The 25116-nt window shown below is 44.3% G+C and overlaps 2 protein-coding genes across 3 annotated transcripts; one reads left to right on the top strand and one right to left on the bottom strand.

The window, feature by feature from the left end:
• Window positions 1-4113: 4113 nt before the first annotated feature.
• borcs7 (BLOC-1 related complex subunit 7) lies at window positions 4114-5447 on the top strand. The gene is made up of 5 exons (XM_004084339.4): window positions 4114-4442; window positions 4860-4922; window positions 4991-5034; window positions 5107-5127; window positions 5195-5447. Exons 1-5 carry the CDS (start codon window positions 4311-4313, stop codon window positions 5244-5246), a joined length of 312 nt encoding a protein of 103 aa, XP_004084387.1. The 5' UTR covers window positions 4114-4310; the 3' UTR covers window positions 5247-5447.
• Window positions 5448-6909: 1462 nt separating this feature from the next.
• On the bottom strand, window positions 6910-22457 carry si:ch211-195b21.5 (uncharacterized). Of its 2 annotated transcripts, none has more exons than XM_023963097.2 (8): window positions 22140-22457; window positions 12400-12545; window positions 11707-12307; window positions 11089-11629; window positions 8818-8873; window positions 8639-8735; window positions 8443-8558; window positions 6910-7497 (listed from the first exon to the last, which is right to left on the bottom strand). In XM_023963097.2, the coding sequence occupies exons 1-8, from the start codon at window positions 22287-22289 to the stop codon at window positions 7039-7041; spliced, it is 2166 nt and encodes a 721-aa protein (XP_023818865.1). In that variant the 5' UTR covers window positions 22290-22457; the 3' UTR covers window positions 6910-7038. The 2 variants fall into 2 exon arrangements, with proteins under 2 accessions (XP_023818865.1, XP_078787780.1); XM_078931654.1 differs by lacking the exon at window positions 22140-22457 and adding an exon at window positions 14896-15094.
• Between the last annotated feature and the right edge of the window lie 2659 nt (window positions 22458-25116).

Below are 25116 nucleotides of genomic sequence, written 5' to 3' on the forward strand. Positions count from 1 at the left end.
TCTAAAAGGTTTTTCCTCAATGTTTTCTGTTCGTAAAATAAAGGACTGAAGCTTCGATTTCAGGGAAAAATCAGGAGGTGCCAGGAACATTATTAGGGACACGAAGAGAAGTTTAATTACATAATCTAAAGGATAGTTTTATATTTCTGTGTTTTCTGCTGAATGCTTTGTAGTTTTCAAGAGTAACAGCGACCATTTGTTTGCCTCTGAAATGACATAAAAGAGACCCCCAAAGAGTGGAGTCTGCTAACACCAAGAACCAGAAAAGGCTTTTATTCTGTTCTCATTGGGGTAATTTTGACCAAAACTGCAGGAATAAGGTCCAAACCTATCCAGAAGATGGCAGTATTTTACCAAAAAGTCGTTTCCAAATCATTTCTAAGCTGCCGACAGACCTGTGCTGCTCAAATTTTGTTTTTGGTGTTTTTAAGATGTTCTTGTGACATTTTTCTCATGGTGGAGGACATATATAAAGACAATTTAGCTTAAAATGCATTTCAGAGTATTTCTTAATTCAAGTCATTGTGAATTAGGAGCAGATGAAAAATTAAAGTTGGAAAATCTTAGATGTAGAAAATACTCTGGGTGTGCCACAAGCTCCCTGCTCTGCTCCATTCTGATCATCCACTGTCAGAAACACAGATCCATGAAGGTCTTTGTTTTCCTGGTCTGAGCTGGAATCTGGATCTAAAGTGTTTGACTGAATAGATCTGATACTACTGGACATTTTCTGTCGTAGTGGTTGTGATATTTGGGGCTGTAAGCTAGTGGGAGAGTGTGAACACAGAGAGCTCTCACTTATGGGTGATGGGAAAGGGGGCTGCTCCATGCCACCAACCCCGCCCACAACTCAGTGGTGAATGTCTGATGAACTCCTGCTGCTCTGCAGAAACTATGTCCTAGAAAACAACATTTTTTTTTATTTTGTCTAAAAACAGGGAAGTGTGCATTATCATAAATGGCTGCACGCCGTGGAAGCCTGAACCATCCAAAACCAAGCGCCAAGCGAAGGACTGTTGCTTCTGCGAAGTGCGTTAATTTCTGATAGTGCACACTTCAAAGGCCATTAACCCACTTATACCATGGTCACTTACACAAGAAATAAATATACAACCAGTTATTAGTCCTATATTCTTGTTATTTTTTCTGTTTGGACCACTTTTTTCACAAAAAGCGAACGTGTTTACTGTGACAGCGCTCAACATTAACAGCTGAGCCAGCTCCGACCTGGACTGCAATGACGAAGGAAAGCGATATCTACGCTGATAGTCACGATGGTTAAATAAAGCATCAGTTCAGACAGAAAGTTCACCTCTAACTGCTTGTTTTTGTCCTGATGATAAAGATAAAGTTTGTTTTAAAGAAGCTGGCGCAGTGATGCAGAACATTTCAGCTCTGTGACCGGCATTTTTATGCGTGCATTATCACTTTTTAATGCACACTCAGCAGCCAATCAGAGTCGACGGTGTAGGTACCAAAACTGTTCGGCCTGCAATAAGTGTTCGGGGGCCTGCGACTAATGATGACGTCACCGTATTTGATTGGGTGTACGTTGGTCCGATGATGTGTACGATAGTGATTGGTCCGGAGAAATTAAAGTACAACATAGAAGAAGACATCGTGAGTTCTGTTGTAAACAAACAAAGCTCTGACATTTCTAAATAGGCCTTTTTTATTGTTATGATTATTACTAAGTGCATGTTTGCTTATAGTTTTTTAATCCGTGTGGCCAGATCTTTATTATTGGCAGAACGGTCCCAGAAGAAGGGTTAGGATTAGGTTAATACATGCTAACAACACTTAGCCGTGGATGAACTTAAACTGGAATAACATCAGCTTTTATTTTGTCTGGACCCAACTGGAAACACAATTTCACATGATTGTTTGCACGGTTTCTCAGGAATGTTCATCCAACAGCCACCTCTCTGCTCTGAGACACAAATCTCCCGGTAGCCCCGGTTCTCCTGAGTCCAGCAGCTCACGCACACAGGACTGCAGTCCGAACTCTCCTCCGGACCAAACACCAACACAAAGCACCCTCCACTGCCTGCAAACACGAAGCTACAGCTGCTCTGCTCAGAGACACTGTTCGCTCATGTGGAGCAGCAGGTTCATTCTAACAGCCACAGATCTTTTTACAAAGTGGGTTGTGGCAAAATCTCTCTATAAACATTACAAAGAATAATGTCAGACATAACTTATGAGGGAAAAGATGGTTACAAAAGGAAACGAGAAATGAAAATATTTAGAGCCCGAGCAGATTTCCACCCAAATTAAATTTTTCAATTTTGTTTGTGTAGCCCAAATTCACAACAACAGTCGTCTTGATGGGCTTCGTATTGGTAATTGAAAAAAGTAAAACATAAAATCAAAAGGATCATAAATGCATAGAATTCAATAGGAAAAAACTAAAATGAACTAACAAACTGAATAAGTCCAGCAGACGAGTTTCATCCAGCCGTGGTTGTGGGGACAGTCAGGAGGACGAGTCGAGCCTGAAACAGGAACCACAGCCAGGTGTAGGAGCAGGAGCAGAGACGAGGTACTCGGTCAGGCACAGAGCAGAGACGAGCCAGAGATGAGCCAGAGGCAGGATCCACAGCCAGGTGTAGGAGCGGGAGCAAAGGCGAGGTAAACGGTCAGGAACTGGAGCACGGATGAGCCAACTGGAGTCTGGAAGCACTCCCACTCCCCAGGAGGGGAGAGGAAAAGAGGGACAATACATGAATCGCACTGCACCAAACAGAGGCATGGAGAACTAAATGATGAATAATGATCAAGAATAGAGGAGAGGAAGGGTAGAAGTAAAAAAGGAAAGAGGACAGAACCCCAGTGCACCATAGTTACCCCAGCTTCAACTTCTAGCAGCCTTTTAAAGGAAAAAGTTATTAAGTTTAATTTAAACAAATTAACATTAAGTTAAATAATCTCTGAATACTAACTAGTCTGACAATAAGCCTGTCCAAAGAGGAATGTTTTCAGTCTAACTTTGAATGTAGAAACTGAGTCGGCCTCTCTTATATGAGCTGGGAGTTTATTCCATAAAACAGGGGCTTGGTGGCTAAACGCTCTACCTCCAACCGTACTTTTACTAATTCTAGGAACCACAAGCAGTCCTGCATTTTGGGAGTGAAGTGTTCTGATTGGATGGTAAGGGACTGTGAGGTCCTTAATATAGGACGGGGCCATTCCATGTAAGGCCTTATAGGTTAACAGGATGATCTTGAACTTGATTCTGGAATCAGCTGGGATCCAGTGAAGTGAAACTAACACAGGAGTGATGTGATCTCTTCTGCTAGTTCCAGCTAACAATCTAGCTGCTGCGTTCTGAACAAGCTGGAGACTTCTTAAGGAACTCTTAGGACACGCTGCTAACAAGGAGTTACAGTAATCCAGTCTAGACGTAACAAATGCATGGATGAGTTTTTCAGCATCACTCTTAGAAAGTATATTTCTGATCTTAGCAATATTCCGCAGGTGAAAAAAGGCAGTTCTACATGCCTGAGATATGTGAGCCTTAAATGATAAATCCTGGTCAAGTAAAACCCCAAGGTTTCTAACTGTGGAATTAGGGGCTATACTTATGCCATCCAGGGAGACTATCTGATCAGACAGAGCATCTCTGAGGTTTTTAGGACCTAGTATAATGACCTCAGTTTTTTCTGGGTTCAAGAGGAGGTAATTAATTGTCATCCAGGTCTTGATGTCACTGATGCAGGCTATGTAGTTTGTCCAAGTGGGGTTCCGTAGTAAGTAGATCAAAATATGATTGTGAGTCTTTATGAACACAAATGTTCAGCATAATAGTTCAGTAACCACAATGGGACAAAAATATGAGTACTTTCATAAAGTTCTGTGTCTAATTTGAGAATTCTTTTATGGATGGGTTTAAAAATTAAAAGAAAAACTAACCTAAGACCATCTGGAGCTTTTCTGAAAGTCTTCAAGAGTTTCCTTGTTATATAAAGTTTAAATAAAGATAAAAGGCAGAGAACAGAGTTAAAAAGGTTACAAAAAGATTCACTAAATAAAAAAAAATCCAAAAAGCACAAATGTATCTATCACAGGAAAAATGAGACACTTGAAGATTCTTCAATTTGCAGTTAAACGGCTAAATAAAACTATAATTCTATGTAACTATGTTTTCTTGTTTATTTTAATTGGTTTAATAGATTATTGCATGATTTTAAATGGTTTACAGTTTCGGATCAAAGCGGCCTCCTCGCCTGTTGGCGGCGCTGTTGCGTTAATCCGTTGATACCGACAGGGAAGAAGAAGACGCCGCTGCGGGGAGGGAAGGGGTTCGGACTATGTCGTCCTCGGACCCGCAGCCGCGGTTCGGTCAGTCCGTCAAAGGCCTGCTGTCAGACAAGGTGGGCTCGTGCAGCGGGGACGTCATCGCGCTCACGCGCCAGGTGCTGAAGGGGTCTCGGAGCCAGGAGGTAAAGCGGCACGCGCCTTCGAGCCTGCGCGATCACGTGACTGTCATGAAGCATCAAATCCGCAGTTGTTATTTAGAGTTAAACATCCAAAATCAATCATCAGACCGGAAACGAACGAACAGCCTGCATCTGCTGCGCGCGAGGCGTGTACAGCCAGAGCCTCTGGCCACAGAATTAGCTCACACTAGACCTGCAGGTCTGTTTCTCGGTCATGTGTTCACACCAACCTGGTTAGACCGGGACACAACAGGAAAACCACTGGTTTCCGGGGTAACCAGCTGTTTGATCATCTGACCGTTAAAAATAAGTTCTAGGTTTGCTCCCCTGAAGATGCTGAAAAACATCTGGATAAGTCAGTGACAGATCAGCTGTACATTAATGGTGGACCCCCCCCCCCCCCCTCTCTCTGTCCTGCAGCTTCTCAGTCAGGCAGCGAGGAACATGGTGATCCAGGAGGACGCCATTCTCCATGCTGAGGACGTAAGTGTTCAGAAGACGTGTGGGGGGGTCTCTACTGGGCCAAGAGCTGATGTCTGTGTGTCCTTCAGAGTCTGAGGAAGATGTCCATCATCACCACACACCTGCAGTACCAGTGAGTATGGGGGAGGGCGGGGCCTACGGGCAGCTGCAGAGCGGCGAGGCTTCAGCTGTGTTTGTCCTGCAGGCAGGAGGCCATCCAGAAGAAGTGAGTTAACCTGGGGGGCCGCTGACCCTCACCAGGACCAGCACGCTCACGTGTCTCTGTCCTGCAGTGTGGAGCACTCCAAGAACCTCCAGGACCAGCTGACCCACCTGCTGAAGTGACGCTGCCTGCAGGGGGCGCTGCAGCCGAACGAGGGTGGGGGCAGGGGAACAGACTCCCCGCCCTTCAAAGACCTCCTCTGATCCTTCCCAAAGCGTGTTCTGGCAGCTCCGCCTCTGGTGCTGGTCATGTGATGCGCTGTGACCAATCAGACAGCAGAAGCAGAAATAAATTCTAAAGATTGAACCAAAAGGGAAAACAAATTTACAGCTTCGCTTTATTTTTTCTGTTTGGTTGGTGTAAGAATTCTGTGGGCGGAGCCTGAAACGAAGCGCTGCTGCTTCACTGTAACTCCTGCAGATGGTCGGTGAGCTCTGCTGCTCCGGAATCTGCTCTGCATTAAACGATGAAACATTCGTCTGTTCGATGGAAGCTGCTGTGTTTCTACAGATTATGGCACATCATGCAGATTACAATCCCTAATTCTCATCTACCGATCTTTCCTCAAATGAAGCGGCCGCACGGCGTTCTGGATGAAGGTTTGCTAGAGAGGGTCTGCATGCAGGAGAAGGTGGCCCCCCTCTGTTTGTGTCTGAGGCTGGAGGTGCGGCGATGACCATGAAGCCTCGACCTTCACGATAACCAGCACAGACGCAAACTCCTCTGAAGGCTGAACAGCCCAGCAGCCCTGACCCCCCCCCCCCCAACCAACGCTTGTGCACGTGCCGTTGTGCACGCCTGGGCTTCCATCCCAAAGCAGCCTCTCTGCAGAACAGCTTTCAGAAGAGGCTGGAAGCTCCTGGTTTCTGTCAGAGCCTGAACCTGCTCTCGGGCGGGTAAAGCCGTTTGGTGGTTTCCATGACGCCAGCACTGCCATAAAGAGGCTTCACCAACGAGGACACTAGTTGACGTCAGAGGAGCTCCTCTTCTTCACGTGAGCAGCGAGGACATCTTTGTCTTATCCGAGTCCTGATGAGGGTCAAGGCAGGCGTTCCTCAGGAACTTCCCAGGATGTGATGCAGACGTGAACCCTGACCTCAGAGCAACCATCTGTGGAAAGATTTTAAAGTTTGGTGGCAGGGTTCCCAAAGGTTTTCAGAACATAAACTTGTCCTGCAGTTCCTGTGGCAACAGCCCTAGATCCTGACCCCTGCTGGTTCAGTTCCTCAATGTTTCTTACATTCTCTGCCCAAAACTGAGGATCAAACCCGAGCATTCCCGCTACACCACAGACCCACTTTGTATGAAATACGCTCAATACTCAGTTTTCTTTTGCTAAAGGGTGAAAAAAACAGACTTTTTCCTTTTTTGCAGATGTCCAGCTGTGACTTTTCCATTCACTGCTGAAAATTTGACGCAGTACTCATCTTTCACCACTGAGTGGCGCAGGTCTGGGACATTTTGTGGTGTTTGCAGTCAGAGTGAGGAAGTGGCCACATCCTCAGCATAGCTCTGAGCATGGCGGCGCTGCAAAGCTCAACCGGCTGTTTTCTGCTGGTTTGATGCTCTAACAGCCAGACGGACCGTCGGAGCATCTTCATCCACCATGAGTGAAGATGTTTCACAGGAAAGGGTTAAAGTGTGGTGGTGATGAAGGCAGAGGGCACCTGAAGACCTGAACCCCGGTTTTCATGCAGACCCTCATCTTTGTGGAGCTGATGTCCAGACGTATGGACCCCCCCCCCCCCCCCCCCCCCGTGAGGAGAGGAAGCACAGAAAACACAGTGTGGATCAGATTTTATTAGAAGTTGGGATCTCTTCATGGTGACTCTACTCCTGTGGGAAAAATGTGTAAAAATGGGAAACTGATATTTGACCCCCCCCCACACACACACACACACACAATAAAGACAGTCAAGACTTGTCCCCCCGCTTCTCTTTTTTCTTTTTCTTCTCTTTCTTTTTTTTCTTTTTCCGGGGGGTTTTGTTTTTCGGGGAGCCCTCATCCTTGCTGCCCTCCTTTTCTTTCCTGCTTTTGTCGTGACTGCTGCTGGTCGACCCCCCTCCCTCCGTGCTGGCGCCCGTCACAGCCTGCTCCCTCGGCTCAGCCTTCACCCTGACGGGTGGGGGGCCAGACGTCGGTCCACCAGAGACGGTGATGAGCATCCTCTCCTTCTTCATCTCCTCCCTCAGGAGGAAGGCGTTCTGGCCCAGCTGTCCCCCCCTGTCGTGATGGGAGTGTCTCTGATTGGTCCAGCTCTGATGGACGTCTTTGATGGAGTCACCGTTACCCCTTTTCTGTGAGGGGGCGTGGCTGCTGTTCTGATGGTGGCGCTCCCCAACGCCTTTGGCCCCCCGGTCCAGCTGTTCTTTCTGATGGCAGAACAAACACCAACTCATTTCCTCACACGCACACCTCTTCATCTTCACATGAACTGCTGAGCCTAATTTGACGTGGGGGCGGGGTTTGAGCTCATTGGCTTATGGCGACAACATTTCACTCCTTTGAAACCTGCAAAGCAGGATTCCAGATGTTTCCGGCTGTAAAACTCCTCATTTTCTTAGACGGAAATGAACATTTTCACACTTTTCTCTCTCGTTTAAACTCTCAAAGTTTAAACCTTCAGAGAAAAATGAGTCCAGTGTTAAAGAATGAAAACAAAGATCTGATTGTGATGAAGATTCGTGTATGTCTGGCCAACTGCACGTGCTGCATCGCTGTACACAGCCAATCAGGACGCAGAACTGCTGCAGGAGCTGAACGGCGATACAGCGAGGGAACACTGGACAGCAGAGAGAACACGCTCCCAGAGTTTGGTGGGACGCCACACCATGGACAGACGCCAACATGACATCACCAATCATATCCCTTAAGCCCCACCCCCAGGTAAATTTAGGGTCTTCAGCAAAAGCAAAACGTCTGAATTGAAACTATTTTGAGGACTGAAACAAAAAACAAACATCTGCTGTTACAAACTAACGTTTTTCCTTTGGTAACAGTTTTAGGTTTAAAGCTTTTTTCATTTTTCTTTTGCAAATGTCCAATATTTCATTTAAGTTTAATCTTTCTCTGTTAAATGTACTATTATAACTTTCTATTTCCTTCAAATTTACAATAAGTACTTTTTAGTTTTAAACTTTCTTTGAATGTACAGTCTCCTGCTCTGGGGTCAGAACAGCCGCTGCAGGGGGCTTTACCCCGCTGCAGGAGGCATTACCCCGCTGCAGGGGGCTTTACCCCGCTGCAGGGGGCTTTACCCCGCTGCAGGGGGCTTTACCCCGCTGCAGGAGGCTTTACCCCGCTGCAGGAGGCTTTACCTTGCTGCTGGAGGCTCCGTGCACATCTGCATGGCCTTCTGCAGAGCTCAGATCTCCAATGAACTCCTGACACGTCTTACAGTAAAAGCCCACAACTGGACATAGATAATCCTGACCTGCAGGGACAAAAACACATTTGAAGCCTGTTACAACTACTACAGGCTTAAAAAGGTTAAAAATGAACTCTAAATATTACCATCTTGTCTTAATAATTCCTCCAACTCAGCTGCAAAAGTCTCAATCTGGATAATCTTTGATAGTTTTTCCTTCCTTCTTTCTTCGCTGTCAATTTTCTGTGAAACAGTTAAGTTAGTCAGGTCAAAGGTCTGTCAGTTGGGATTAAAGTTCACGTTTTTATTTTATTTTAAGTCATACCTGCTGTCGATCAGCTGTCTGTGAGGATCCTCCTCTGGTCCGTTTGTCCTTTGAGGCTGAAAAACAGTTTAATTTCTTAATTTGAAGGAAGAGAAAAGTGTAGAGAGGACTCAGGAAAGAAGATAAAAATGATGAACTGGGATCTCTGCAGATGAAAAAACGCCTTTCCTTCATTGACGAGGACTATAGTGGCTTCATAAAATGTTCATTTGGTGAAGCTTTCATTAGCCGCGTTTACATGGGCAAAAGTAATCGGAAAGAATGCCTGTTCGGAAAGAAAATGCGCCGTTCGGAATACTCTGCCCCGGTCAGACTTGTTCGGATCAGAATTTCTTTCCGATGGAGATAGGTGGGTTATACCGATCGTTTATCCGATCGTGGAGCATGTGAACGGTTCATTCTGATCGTGTGTCACTACTGCTCTGGTTTACGTAACGCATAGACGGTGTTTCGCTGAGAGAAAGCTTTGGAGCGCATACGGGACCGACCAGCTGCTCTGCGGACGCCCCGTGTAAAGCGCCGCTCTGCTCTCGCCCCTCTGGCTCTCCCCTCTCTTTCACCCCTTACGAGGGAGATGCGGGGAAGGAGCGCTTGCCCCCCGACGCTCACTCGGTCCACTGGCACCCGAGTGAGCAGAGGAGCTGGATTAATAACTTCATGTCTGAGGGGAGGAGGATGCTTTGTTACGAGTGCATTTGGTTGTTTTGTTATGTGTGGGAGAATTCAGACTGGGAGCCGTCCCGGCGCTCTGGGTTAGCGGCTGCAGGACTCAGGAGAGCTGCCAGCTCACGCAGCGAGTTTGGGGAAGCAGAAATAAATGTCACTCAGTCCTTAGAAACTGTTCAAACAATCACGTGGATTTGTGTTTCCAGTTGTGTCCCGACAAAATAAAGACTGATGTTATTCCCAGACATTTACGTGCAGCCAAGATGCAGATTGCAGCGTTTTATGGTCCAGGATTTTGTGTCCATCAGGCTAACGTTGTTAGCCTGTGTTTATAGCCTGTCCTAACCCTTCTTCCAGCACTGATCACACGGATGAAATAAAACGATGAGCGAACAGGCGCTTCATAACATTCATGACATTAATAAAAGCACGTTTGGAAGATCATCTCGTATATTACCGAGCTGCTGCATAAAATAAATGTCTGTGGCAGCTGTTTGTTTAGAACGGGACCTAGTTCCTCATCCGGGAGCTTTCAACACTACTGTGCATGCCCAAATGATTCATTCCAACCGAAAGTGTGAGCCATGGGAACGTCTGTTCTAATCGGAAAAAGGTTTTCTGGGCCCATGTGCACGGGTGAATTTTAACCCGATCATTGATCCGATCAAGATATTCTGCCCATATAACCGCACCTAGTGTCGACTGTAAACTACTAGAGTCTGATCGGCTCACACAGATTACTGGTCTGAAGTCTGATCTCACTGAGGGAACCCTTCATTGGCTCAGGTCCATCCGTCTGCTGCTCAGAAGGAAAACATGGCTGAGAGGATGTGGCCTTACTGAACCAGCTGGACTGAACTGGATCATCTTCATCTGCCGTTTCTCATTTGTTTCAGGGTTAAAGAAAGCTCATCCCACTTCCTTCCCTACCCTTCTGGCTCCTCCCTTGCTGTACTTATAGGGGCATTTGAAGCTGTAGGGGTGTCTGAACTTGCTTTTTTAGGGGGGGAGCCATAGCAACTTGGGGCTGGGTATCCATCCGATAGGACAGTGTTCCACGTTGTGCTTGTGGCGCAGAAGAGGAGCGCAGTTCTTCACGTGGGTGCGCTCTGAAAGCGCAGGCATGACTGCATGACTTTTTAAAGGTATAAAACCCAGGTTGTTGTGTATTTTCCAGGCGCTGACATCTACACGCTCACAGAGGACTTGTGACGATTGATGACATCATCAAGTGGAATTAGACTATTTATCCAGAACTCTCAGAATATTCCTCTATTGAATAGTAAGGATGTTCTCTGGTTCTGCAGGCTCTGAAGGGGCCCTTAGCGCCCCCCCTTACCCAGAAATAGGCGGGGCTAATGGGTGGGGCTATAGAAGCAGTAGGGGTTTATTCTAGAATGGAATGAAAGCTGCAGTTGTTTTGTTCCTCATCACTCTTCACTGAACGCTAGACGGTTGAGGTCAAAGCTGCAGAGCATTGGCACATCTACCATGAGCTAGCGCACACAGATGACCACCAGCAGACGGACACCAGGAGAAACCGTCTTCAGCTGAACCCTCAGCTCCCATCGATGAGAAGGACAATCCGCTCCCGTTAGGACTCACCTTGGATCAGAGACTGCAGAGACTCCAGAGCTTTACAAACATTTGGGTTGTTTAGCGTTGCCATAGCCGTGTCCGAGCTGACAGCGACCACGGGGGGCTCACTGCCCCTCTTCGTCTTCACTGGGACGTTTTCTGAGTGTGAGGAAACGCCCAGGCTGCTCAGGATGCTCTTGATCTTCTCACACTGCTCGCTATCCAGACAAGAGAAGGAAGAAAGAGTCTGAAGGGATTGTTTGGACTGGAGAGGAAAGCTGCCGAGCGGGGACTGATGGACAGCAGAACTGTGTGGTTTGCTTAGCTTCGGAGGAGAAACCTCCATCCCATACAAGAAGGACTCCTCTTCCTCAAGCTCGTTGGCTCTTTGCACTGAAATGTCCTCTTGGCTCTTCTCTTGGAGCCAGGAGAAATCACCCCCAACTCTTTCGTGGGGAAGCAGCATGCTCTCGTTTTCAGGAGACGTAGAGTTGTCCCGACAACTTTCCCTTTGCTGAATCTGGGTGGGCCCAGACAAACACTCTGCCGGCTTATCTTCAGGTGGGCTCTGAGCAGAAGAACATGCAGCCATCAGTTGGCTTTCAAATGTAAAACGTTCTTCAGACTCAAAGACTGAAGGCTTACCTGGATACTGAGAAGGGCTGCTTTGAGAGAGGGCAAACAGTCCACCAGCTGGTTGCTGCTCATGGCGAGCTTCAGTTCTTCCAACAGGCTGGTCCTTGTCAAGCCGTCTGCGGTGCAGGTCGGGCTGCTCCTCCTCTGGTATTTGCCACGGTTCACTTCACTACTTCTTGACCTTGACCTGCCAACCTGGCTCTTGCTTCTCAGGTGCTTCTTTCTGCTTCGGCTTTTGCTTCGACTCCTGGTTCGACTCCAACTGCTACCCCTACTTTTGCTTCTAGCACAATTCTTGCTGCGTACTCGACTTTTACTTCTTCCCCGGCTTCGGCTGCGCCTCCGGCTTCGGCTGCGTCCCCGGCTATGGCTGCGCCTCCAGTTTTGGCTGCGCCCACAGCTTTTAGCTCTAGATCTGGCCTTACTTCTGCTCCGGCTTTTGCTCCTTGACACATGCTTCTGGAACTGTGGGTCTGATCTAACGGCTTCTTTAAGGACATTGGCAGATTTAAATGCTTCTGCCAGATTGTAAGCCATGTTCCCTTTCAGGTAGTCTGGTAGGGGCTTGTTAGCAGCGATGCATCGCAGGAATTCCTCCCCAGCTTGGTCACTAGAAATGAATAGACATTTCAAAACAGTAGCAAAAGCAAAAGACTTTAAAGACTGTTTAACTTCTGACTGATTTTTGAAATACTAACAAACCTGCTGTCTGGGCAATTTTTCTCCAAAGGATTGGGATTCCACTGAGGTACCGGAGGATGCAGCCTTTCTGCAGGGGGTGCAATCTGCTGGCTGCCACCCACAGCAATGACTGTACTACAGTCTATGGAGAAGTTGCTACAGTGGGGCTGAAAGTGTTCAGAGTTTCTGTTACAGCACTAAACAAAACTCAACAATCATCAACGATACACAGGATAATGTGCAAAGTAAATGTAAGTCCAGCAAAGTGTACTGAAAGTTCAAAAGCATTGTTCGTTTTACTGAATCAAAAAAGAGAAGCTTATGCTGCCGTCTGTGAATCCCAACAATGTTTAAATATGAAAAACCATGTGTATATGGACACTCCTGTTTTAATAAAAGATTAAGAAATGTGTGTAAGTAAACATTCTCAAAACAACAGTGGAGAAACAAGATTCCCTGGTTCCCTGTCAGGTTTAAGTTAAAAGATAAAAACCTTCATTAGTTTATAATCCTATCAAATATTAGTTTATACACGAAGAGTAGGGGTGTCATGCTTAATCAGCTTAATTGATTAATTAATATTCCTATGGTCCATTCAGTATAATTTGATTTAGGCAACACCCCTGCAACCCCACTGTACTTTTTTTTATTGTTTTAGTAACACATCTCTGTATCACCTTTGTCAAACCTGTGACTTTAACTAACACATCTGTAGCACATCTGACTTCTTACTACTTCATTTAAGAAGTTGCTTAGCTTTCATACTAAAAATGATTAGCAGTTTGCTAATTAATATGAGAGAGCAGCACACTTTATCATTATTAACATGTATTAACCAGCAGATTCCCATTAAAATTAAAATCCTCTTTTGCAGGAGAATCCTGGCCAAGATGCAGCCAGAGTCAGGTTATGACTCACAGACCCATTAAAACATTAAAACCATAAAGCAATAAAACAAAATGTTTGAAAGAAATTTAAATTCTAAAAATCAAACAGTGAATCATAAATATTACAGTTTTAGTGATCACAGTATGTAGTGGGATTCTCTGCCTCTTTGAGCTTTGCCTTGAAAACATTTGATCATGGTTGTTCAGTTAGTCTCCAACCTTCCTCTAAGCTTTTCTAGGCCATGGGAGCTGCATGTACACAAGAGTCCCAAGTTCTGAGTGAGCCAATGAGGCAGGAAGCAACAACTGATGGTTTGACCATAAGGACTGGGTGTGAAGGCTTCTCTGTTTAATGAATGTGTGGATATAGGGAGGCAGTGATCAAGCTGAAGACTCATCAATGAAAATGGTTCTGCCTCCTAGTGGAGAGAGAAGGACATCTCACTCGTTTGTGTAGTTCACAATGATGTGTCAGTGCTTTGCAGTTGGTTATGAACCATAAAGAGGAATGGTAAACACTGGCCAGCATTTGAAGGCCTGAGGAAGAGGCATTCTGATCATGAAGATGCACATAATCTAGAACAACAAAGTTGAATGTAGAAGATGCTATTTTGCTTCAAAAAAACAACTTAGCCTGATTAAAGGTCATATATCATGCAAAATCAAATGTTTTGAGCTTTTAAGTATTAAAAAAAAAAGTGATATTTTTGATCCATTAACGCATTTCTGAGTATTCCTCTAAAAACCGTCTCTCTGGGCACCAGCCCCTCTCAATCCATTAAAATGAGTGGATTCTCACATTGTGACATCACAAAGTGAGGGACCGCCCCTTCCAGGAAGAGTCTGTGCTGTCAGCTCCGCCCCCAGGCTAACAGACACACCAACCTTTTCCCTGGAGCTAGTTATGATCAGCTAAACGCTTTCCTTTTATATCCACAATATGCACATCCATCTATACAAAAGTTCAGATGTTTGTTTTTGTGAGCCAAATGACTCAAGAGCAAGGCCGGCTCAGGTTGATGTCATGAAATGGGCGACCCCCACAAGGAGGGAAAGGCGGAGCCTCTGAGACAGAGTCATCTAACTTCCAGGTAGGAAAATGAACAGCAAAATTAACCAACTTTCCATTTTTTTTAAATCGCTGTTTACTGTGCCAAAGGTAATATATGACCATGTACACTATATAACTAAAAGTATTGGCTCAGTTTGGAATGGGACGGTACTTCAGTTCATATGAATCACATATAGACTGAAGTGTTGTCCCATTCCTAACCCATAGAGTTCAATATGATGTGGATCCACCTTTTGCAGCTATTAGAGCTTCAACTCTTCTGAGAAGGCTGTCCACAAGGTAGACCAGTGTTTTTATGGGAATTGTTGACCATTCTTCCAAAAGTGGTGAGGTCACACACTGATGTTGGTGGAGAAGGCCTGACTCTCAGTTTCCACTTTAAATCATCTCAAAGGTGTTCTATGGGGTTCAGGTCAGGACTCTATGGAGGCCAGTCATGTTTGGAGCCGCCACCAGTGTGTGAATGTGTGTGTTAAAGGGGGAATGGGTTTGTGACTTTAAAGCACTTTGGGCCTTCGAGGAAGGTAGAAAACCACTTTACAAGTATACGCCATTTACCATTTACCAGCTGCTCGGCCATGGAAACCTATTCCATGAAGTTCCCTGCGTGTTCTGCAGCAACTGACTGTGCAGAAAGTCGTTGACCTCTTTGTGCTTCAGCATCCTCTGACTCCTCTCCATCAGTTTATGTGGTCTACCGCTGAGTTACTGTTGTTCCCAAACTCTTCCATGTTGTTCTGATAGAGCTGACAGTTGACTGTAGATTTAGGAGAGAGGACATTTCACCACTGGATTTGTGGTACAGGTGGCGTCCAATGACAGTTCCACGCTGGAATTCACTGAGCTCCTGAGAGCGGAACATTCTTTCACAAATGTCTGTGAAAACAGTCTGGATGCCTATACTTTACTCTCAGCGTTAGAAATAAGGGGGAAAAAATGGTTGTCCTCTGGACAACCTGCCAATTAAACTTGGTTGTCCTCCCCAATTTTTGGTTGTCCTTCTATACCAATATTCAACAGCAACGAAACCTACTCAGATGTCAGTACTTCCATCTTTATTTCTTCTATACATCTAATATCAACTGCCTCTTATGATGGACATTTAAAAAACTCTTTAAATATTAAAAACTAACGTTTTACTAAATATTGAAGCCTCTGGTTACACAAAGTATTGCCAAAAACTTGAAACTAATATATTTATAACTAGTATCTTTACACAGATTTAAATATATTGGTTCTTTTTTTTCTTTGGTTTTGATAATTGTTGCTTAAAAAATATAAAATACAGAGACTGTTGTAAAAATTTAGAATATCATATCAATTCCATGGAAAAAGGTTCTTTTCAGCCCATGTCAGTCCGTGAAATCTGGTTGTCTGAGACAACCAGATAACCGCTTATTTCGAACGCTGACTCTGAAAGGCTCATGAAAAGCATGAAATATGCCATTTAAAGAAACCCATCATGAGTTTTAGCTTTAAAAGTTTTCATTGAGAAATTGAAAATGATCAATTATCAATTAATACACCAAGGTACTTGTACTTCTGAAACATCCCATTCAAGTGTAGTGACTACTACGATATTAGGAGGGATATTTTATCAGACAAATACATTAGTTATTTTCAAATGCACTGAATTCTGTTATGTAGTTTGAGCAACCGCATGTTCGGGAAGTCCAATGCTAATCTGTCTTTCAAGACAGCATGATCAACTGTGTCCAAAGCTTTAGACAAGTCACTAAAAAGTGAAGCACAGAGATGTTTCTTATCAAGTGTCACTAATATATTTACCATATTTTCACGACCATAATGCAAACTTAAAAGTCTACATTTTTCTCCAAACTGTAGGGGGCGCCCTATGAGGCGGTGCGCCTAATGTGTTATTGTGGGACGTAGAAGAAGGCGGCATGAGAGCGGGGGAGGGAAATGTGGGCGTGAACAACATAGTTTACAACATGGCTGAAGCAGTTTAAACATGGTTCACAAGTGGAGGAAGCTGGAAAACAAACTCCGACAGTCAAGAAGACGCAGCTGAATTTTCGTGGAAAAAAGGCGATTGGAGTGATGGATTAACGATCAGCTTGGAGAAGCTTCTCTGCAGTCACCATTCCACTGAGGGCAGTAACACTTACGGGGAAGCTTTGCTTTCGTTTTATGAAACCCCGTTATCGTTCCATCCAGGCGAGGAATACGGTGCCGCAGCGACTACCAGCAGATTACAAAGAAAAACTGTCCATCTTCCGCTAATACTGCAGTAAAAAGATGACAGACAAACACATCCAGCCACATCACCATGGGCGAGCCGCCGCTGACTTTCAACATCCCGGTGAGTCACTACGTCGAGAAGAACGGGAGCAGCACGGTAGGATACTCACAACGGGGCACGGCTTTTACTGTTGTGGGAGGCAGCGCCAGGCGAGTTACGCCACAGTTTGTGAATGGATTGAAGACGCTTGGGCTAACTTGTCTGGAACCTGGCGTGTTTGATAGAAATTTAGCCCAGCTGTTCATTTCAGATACAGAAGATGAGGACTTGGATGGATTTTTGGAAGCTGATTGATGACTGAAAATATATAAAATAAATCACAACCAACTCAGTTTAGCTCCTGCTGCCTTTTTTAAACACACACTAGCATCCATGTTTTACCGGTATGTGTTAACGTACCCGCGCCTTAACACCTGGTGCGCCTTTTGTATGTCTCAAATACTGAAAAATCACCCATAACTGAGACCGCGCCCTGTAACCCAGTGCGCCCGCCCTATGGTCTGGAAAATACAGTAATACCATCATGGTAACTGTGGTTGCACTCTGCTGTTTTCTTAAATCTGACCGAAATTCAAAACACAAAAGATTTAAGAATTTAGATAAAACACAGATTTGACATTGGTTTGTAATTTGTCAAAATTGTTGGATCTCTTCCCTTTATCAAGGGCGACATACCTGTTGGGATTTCTTTGGAAAGGTAAAAAGAATTGAAAGTGGTTGCGTAACATAATCTACAGCCAACTTTAAAAACATGTCTCAATCAAATGTGGTCCTGGTGGTTTTCTGGGATCTAATGTGTTGTACTCGAAAGGGCATACAGTTAAAATTCAATTCAATTCAGTTTTATTTGTATAGCCCACATTCACAACAGTCATCTCAGTGGGCTTCGTGCCGGTAATTGTAAGGTAAACATACAATCAAAAAGGATCATAAATGCATAGAATTCAATAGGACAATACTAAACTTTAACTAAACAGACCAAACTAAACTGATATTCCTTCCCTTAGACCCCCCTTCACAGATTGTAAAACACAGACTAAAATAAAACATTCACTTCCCTTCACCATTACTTGGCCTATAGCAGTGCTTCTCAATTGTTTTTTGCAAGCCCCCCCCCTCAGGAAAAAGAAAATGTCCCCCCCCCCCCCACACACACACACACTCGCAACAGTGACGATAAATAAGATCAGTATCTATAAAGATTGTGTATGTATACCTAAAATTGTATCTTTTAACAATAACAAAAAAAAACAATGTAAATCCATTTTCAACAAATATTTATATTTATTTAGCCGCAGAAACTCTGTTAGTCTAAAACAGAAAAGAAGCTTAAAGAGCCTGAAATAAAAAAATCTGTCAGTCATTATTTAAACTAGAAACATTTTGATCAACTGAACCATTTGATGCTGAGAAAAAGAATTCAATCAATAAATGATATTAAATGTAAATTGATCTGAAACATTAACACAGCAGCACCAATAGATTTAAAGTTTTAGTCTGAGGAAATAGATAAAAACATTGTTCTGATTTTATTTCTAAATGATGGATAAATTATGATGTGTGACGCTGTTTTCCTGCATTACCTGCTGTCTGCATGTCAAATACTGACACCAACTAAACCACAGGCAGACAAAGAAAACATTGATGGAAAATAAAGACTATTTGAGAGGCACTGGCCTACAGGAAAGTGCAACACCCATGTTGATTCAGCATCATACTGATGTACTTTGTTTAAGCAGTTACATTTCAAACAAAGTCTAATTGATGAAAAGTGTAAAGTCCCAAAGCATCTACATTTTTTTACAGTAAATCTTTTCCCTGTGGTCTTTTATTTATAATCATGTTGTTTTTAGCTAAAAATTAAAAAGCCTGCGTCATTTTTAATGAAATATTTTCTGCAGAGCTACGGGAGCTCATTAAAAATGTGCTTTTAGGTTGTGGGCCGGACTGTTGGTGCAGAAGTTAGTCTAGCTAACTTCCCAGAATGCCTTTGCTTACACACTCTCTCGCTAACGACAAGTCTAAGCTAAAGTTAGCGTCTCGTCCAAAAACAGTGAGCACTATCAAAGGTATTCAGCTGCAAAGTGTAGAGCCAGATGTCAGCTCAGACGAGGAAATAAAACGTAAATGGATCTATTTTTCTGCCAGTGGAGGGTTTCACATTGGAGCAGGAAAAGCGAGACTTTAGCCCGCCCACCCCAGTGTCTGCGTCTTAAGTCTGAGCCGTCAGTGGGACCTCTAAACTGTAAACGGGATTTGTCTCTAGAACAGTCAACTTCTTTCTCTCCCACTTAAAATACAAGCTGACTGATAACTAACATTAGTGTTATCAATCACAATTAACATTAGTCCTTGCTGTTCAGAACTTTCACAGTCTGGGTGATGTAAAGTGAGAGCTTCTCTACCCACTAAACGTCAACATGAATAAAGTCCAGCTCTGTTTGAGGAGACTGGAACAGTTCTACCGGAGCTGGAAATGGATCACATTACACTAAAGCTGTTTTCTCGTCTTTGTTTCGTCATTATTAAGCGGCGTTGGAAATACTTGTAGAATGAAACCAATAAAGAAATGACTGGTCTAACAAGAGTCAGCATCATGAACCACTGTCACCCTCCTGCAAGGGCCCACATCACAAGACTGAAATCTGTTTGAAAAATATGTCCAACAGTATCATTTCAGTGAGGAAACTGCTAGAAAGAATGAATTTGTATGCTTTAGATTTAGGATGTGTGCATAACTGGTGGTGTTGCTCAGACATGGAGGCAGGACTTGGTCTTAAACGTGGCAGAAACCACCACAAGTCCATCACAGTGGAGATGCCTTCCAAAGAAGAAAGGGACTGAGGTTTGTCTGTTTTAAGTTTTATTCTCAAGTCCTGAAGAGAACTCGTTGAAAATGTCGACCAGTAGAACAGAGGGAAAACAACTTCTCAAGCTCAGACAAAAAGGAAAAACAACTGCATCGAAAGACGTTCTGATTTACAAACCAAAAATAAAAATCAATCATTAAAAGATGAAGTTGAAGTCAGTTAAATCCATTTTCTAAGTTCGGGGATTTTACCCTCAAAATGTCATTTTCAACTATGAAATGGTTGCAGTAGATTCTGCAACAGGTCAAACCTACAGTCGTCCATCATGGTTACCGGACTTCCCTCGTCTCTTCCAGAGGAGTTGTTTTCCACAAAGGTTAGTGTTCATTTCTCGGCTGGAACTGATGAGCGCCATCCATGGACGCTGCTGCCATCAACTACAAAGACAAAACACATTCTATTCACCTCTGTGCTAAAGCTAGTTTCCCACTCATTTCCATGTTTAAGACGAATCTAAATGGAACGAATGTGCACAAATATACAGGAAAGAGCCTGGATTCAACATTAGCATGGTTCATGTTCAGCTGATGACAGACTCATGGGAATCTCTATGACGTTCAGCTAGCACAGAACAAAAGTTCGTTTTTTTTAAGCATAGCTGTTAGCATTTAGCAGCACAGTTTGACGCTATCCAAGTTTTAGTTAAAACATCCCACCAAACGGCTGTAGAAAACATCTCACTCACCCAAACACTGACGTCTTGAACGTTGCTCACGGGTCGTGGTATAAAATGGTAAACGGTATTATGGCTCCTCTTGGGCAGACAACCTATAACCACCAGAGGCAATGTGGGGGCCGGTGTCTTGCTCAAGGACACTGACATATAGGCGGACGAAGTGGAACCAAGCCTGCAACTAGGCCTGAACAAGAAATCGCAAATTTATCGTTTAATACGCACATCGCAAAAGACGGCGAAAATGAAATGGTTACCTTAAATGTGCTGAAACAATCTTATGGCAGCTTTAAGTATTTAACGCGTCAAATAAATCCATTTATGTTTTTGACCAATCAGAAGGAGCCCTTTTAAGTTAGCTGTTCCCCACCTAGACCTAGACAGGGGTCATTTGCAGTATAATTTACGTTATTGTGACTTTTATTTAAATTAAACTGTTCCAGTAAAATGGAAATGATGTTTTTGGTTGTTTTGCTATTTGTCCATGTAACATAAGTTATATCATCATCGCAACATTGATCACTAATACCACACATCACAAGTGTTCCTCCCTCCAAACATTCTGACCAGAGGCTCACCGGTTTACTGTCACTGGCTGTGTCCGAATTTACACTTTAGTCCCTACCTACTAAAAACCAACATAGTGCAGGACTATCTAGTGGACTTTAAAAGCAATCCAGGCACTATGCTCACTACTTTTTGTTTTTTTCTTAAATGGTGTCATTGATTTCACAAAATCAAAATGTAATTGATATGTGCGCTTTGCAGCGATCATTCATGAATCCATGAGTTCTGAAAATAAAAACGTTGATATATTATTTAAATACTTTTTTTTTTTGGCAAAAATTGTTCCGATGCAATGCATTGTGGTCTATATTCGCCTGAGTATCGAGTATCGTATACACTGGGTTTTTCCGCAGAGACTTCTGGGAAATTTCTAGGACTCTGGATCTTGGAATTGTAGATTCCAACAGCAATGCAAAATGGTGAAGGCACTTTATGCAGTAGTGAAGGAATTCAGACACATCTGTGAATCCAGACATCTGGAATGGACTCCGCCCATTTATGCCAACTATGATGTAAAAATGTGTTAGTGAGACAAAACATCAGACATTCGGGTCAGCATGAAAACCTGGGGGTGGACCCCCACCAGCTCACTGGAGGGTTCAGTTCCTCAGTCGGCTTCATTTAGCGAGCGTGACCTGAACTCTGGAGCGGACGATCCAGGTGCTTCCCAGAGAACCGAGTGTGAGCGGGACGGTCCCGGCTCACCTGAGAGGAAACCAAGGAGCTCAGCGGAACCACAGAACCCGTCTCACAGGAGGAAGCAGGACTCATGAGACGGTTGGAAACCATCTTCCAGATGGTGCAGTGAGGAGCTACGCCCACTACTACTATGAGTTTCAGCAGGACTATGCTGTTCTTCATGCTCATGAAGACAACAGCGCCCCCTAGTAAGCAGTAGTAATAACTGCATAACGATGTGCCCACGTGTGAAGGCAGAAGTTCCTCAATGTTCTCCACCTTTCAGGTGGAGTCCTGTCTTTTAGCTGGAGTTTAGGAGGACGCAGCTCTGTCTGAATGTTCTGGGTTAGGAACCAGATCCACAAAGACGCTACAGCTTCTCCGGGTTTTTGTGAGCATGCCAAGGCAACTGCCAGACCAGAGCATCAACCATGTTAGAAGAACGGGGCTTTACACAGAAGAGCCTAACTCTCGTGGGAGGGAGCCTGGTTTCACCTGCGCAGGTAAACCTGTGGGCTGGTTTCTCTGGTAACCGGGTTGCTGAGACCTCTTCCTTTCTGGGACAGTCCTGAAGGGAACCGCACCAGAGTTCAGGTGAGCGTTCACACCCACCCAACCAAGAGGACCATGAAAGAGCAGGTCTGGATGGACCAGAACCGACCCCGATGAGTCACGTTAAACCCCGGTGACAGGACGTCCGGGCACGCGCGCGCAGGAAACGTGTATGGAGCTCAGTATGAACGTTACGTACGCTGATGCAGTGGGCTCCCGGCGGCCTGCTGTGGCAGAACGGGCTGTTGGTGAACGGGGCTCCGGGTCCCGCCGGCCTGAAGGGAGGGGCGGGGGGCGGCGGGTGCCCGAACGGCGGCGGACCGCGCGCTCGCGGGTCCGCGCGGAACATGAGCGGCTTCCTCACAGAATCGGCCGAATTACCCGCTTGAATCGAGATTCCCCGAGCTGCACTTCAGAACAAGGAACAATAATCAGCTCAACCCGGAAACACTCTGCTGCACATCCAGGTGACGCGTTCGTTCTTCTTGTAGTGTAAATGGCGGGAGGCACCAGCGACAAGGAGCATTACCGCCACCTACTGTATTGGAGTATGGGTCGGAATTTAAAAATGAAAAAGAAATAAAATCTCCTCAATAACCTGGTTCGCTCAAAAAACCTATAATTGCACCATTTAAATGTTCCTCCCCTCCCAAAAGCTTCTTCAAACTCAGCCGTTTACCCTCTATCAGCCGTACTCTGTTCTCCAGCTGTCTTCTTTCTTCCCCATTGATAAATGAGAAAAAAATAAAATCACAATGACACAAAAGTGCTCCACTGATTCTTCCCCTTCCCTGCAATCACACAAACCAGTTGGATGTTTCCCTATCAAATGTAATGTAATATTTAGAGCAGTGTGTCCCAACCTCAATCGTGATATTATGCTGTAATCTCTGGTGTTTACTCTGATATTCATATCCTTCCCTACTTTGTCTTGAATACTGAATAGATGTCGACCTTTCCTCTCCCTTTCCCATTGTGTCCGCCATTCTTCCATAATACGCCTCCTAATAATCGCCCTAATTTCCGTTCTCCCTTAAGGACTTTCCCTCGTTATAGCCCGTTTCAACGCCCGTTTTTCCAGAAAATCAGCCATTTCATTTCCTTCCACCCCCCCCCCCCCATGTGCTGTACCCACATAACTCTGATGCTTCAATTTTTCCAACCTGAACAAACTCTCATAAATTTCAGACATTAGATCTGACCTGCTATCAGAAGAAAAATATTTCATTGCAGATAATGAGTCTGAACATATCTGAACATATTGTACCATCTCCAATTCTATTCTGTTCTAACCAGTGTAAACTAAATGATATTGCCAACATTTCAACTGCAAAAACTGAAAGATCCTTTGACGTATTGATTCTGACATATTTCCCCAGTAGGGATACAGAAAGAGAAACCAGTCCTCTTCGTTTCTGGGTCTCTAGATCCGTATGTATATATGGGAATAAATGAAGCATGGACCGTGTCTAACCTGTCCTCTGTTTTTTCATCCCAGTTTCCCTTCCTTTTGCTACCCTCCATCTTTCTGTGGAGATAAAAATCCACTTGCACGGTTGGAAAAAAACGTCTTTAGGGTTTTACCACGAATCTTTGTTTCTCTCGCTAATCTAGCTCATTTCCAAGCAACCCTTTTGTTTTTCCCACTACCACTTTCCCAACAGGGAGCAGTAGCTCTCCTAACCATGTGCTCTACATCTGCACTACCCTGTATGTTCACCCAAACATTAAGCAGCAGTTGTTTAACCCTGATCCCCCATTTCAACTTGTAATTACACAGCAGGACTTGACCTCAAAGCCCCAGTACATATTCTCAATGCCTGATTTTGAATGACCTCTACCTTATGTAAAAGCGTTTTGCAAGCTGAACTGTAAACAATAATTCCATAGTCTGTGACTGACCTGATCGTTGTAACATATATTTGTTACTAGCTCCCCACCCAGTGCCTTTCAAGCATCTCATATTTATGACTTTCTTACATCTCCCTAATATACCATCAATATTCTCTCTCCATTTCAATTTTGTATCAAAAATAACTCCCAGATACCCAAAACTCTGCACTTGCTCCAATGCTTCTTCAAGTGACGCTTTCAAAGTAAAAGCCCTCATTTTGTGTTGAACGACTGTCCTCGGCTCAGGACGGACTCATCTTTGAGGAACTTAGAATGCAAATTAATAAACAGAAGAACACTGGGAAAAAGAATTCATAATTTAAAATGTTTTTGTTTTTTAAGAAAATCAAAATTTTAAACAAAACCTAACCTTTGTCCGGATTCCCACCCTAACTGCTAAAAAACTAGAGTAGTGAAGGAATTAAGGAAATAAGTGTTTCCGTAGGATGAGTAAATAAAACAACCAACACAGGAAGTGGTTTTAAAGTCAGATCCAGAACTTCCTAGGATGATTTTAGCGTGAAATCAGCATGTTAAAGTATTTCAGAACACAACATGAATGATGGCGTGATGCTCGGTGCTCCTTTTTTCTTTACAGTTCTCTTTTCTTACACCCATTCAGACACTTTTATTTGGTCCATCCTTAAAGAACACAGAGATTTCATACTCACTCAGTAACTGACTGCAGCAGTTTCTTCAAAAATGAAGAGGACCTGTCTTGTTTGCAGGTGGAAGAAAGGAAGAGCTGTATCGTCACCATGGAAATGGGAGTGAAGGATGGAGTGGTCAAAAAGGACAGAACCCTGCCTGTGACACACCCTTACACATTATGCTTTCCCTCCATCTGAGCTCACTGAACCCCCTTTGGGATCACAGGGTTGCTGGAGCCTATCCCAGCTGGATGAGAGGGGTACATACACTCTGAACAGGTCACCAGTTTATTTTAGGACCACACAATCACACCTAGGGACATTTTAGCGTCACCAATCAACCTGTGCAGCATGTTTCTGGACTGTGGGAGGAAGCCAGAGTGCCAGGAGAGAACCCACTCATGAACGAGAACATGCAAACTTCGCCAAGAAAGAACCCAGCTGGGACTCCAACCAGCTAAAAAAATAGTAATGGATTTGATTTATCTGTGGTTTTCCAGACGCTTAAAGTTCTTACAGTGTGTCACATCCAATATTCATTCATACTTGGTGATGGTAACTACTGATGTACCTCAGCTGCCCTGGGGCAGACTGACAGAGGCGTGGCTGCCACTTCCCTCCTACAGCCCCCCC

Source organism: Oryzias latipes, chromosome 15, assembly GCF_053564925.1.
Source record: "Oryzias latipes strain Hd-rR chromosome 15, Olatipes_Hd-rR_3.1".
Classification (NCBI taxonomy): domain Eukaryota; kingdom Metazoa; phylum Chordata; class Actinopteri; order Beloniformes; family Adrianichthyidae; genus Oryzias; species Oryzias latipes.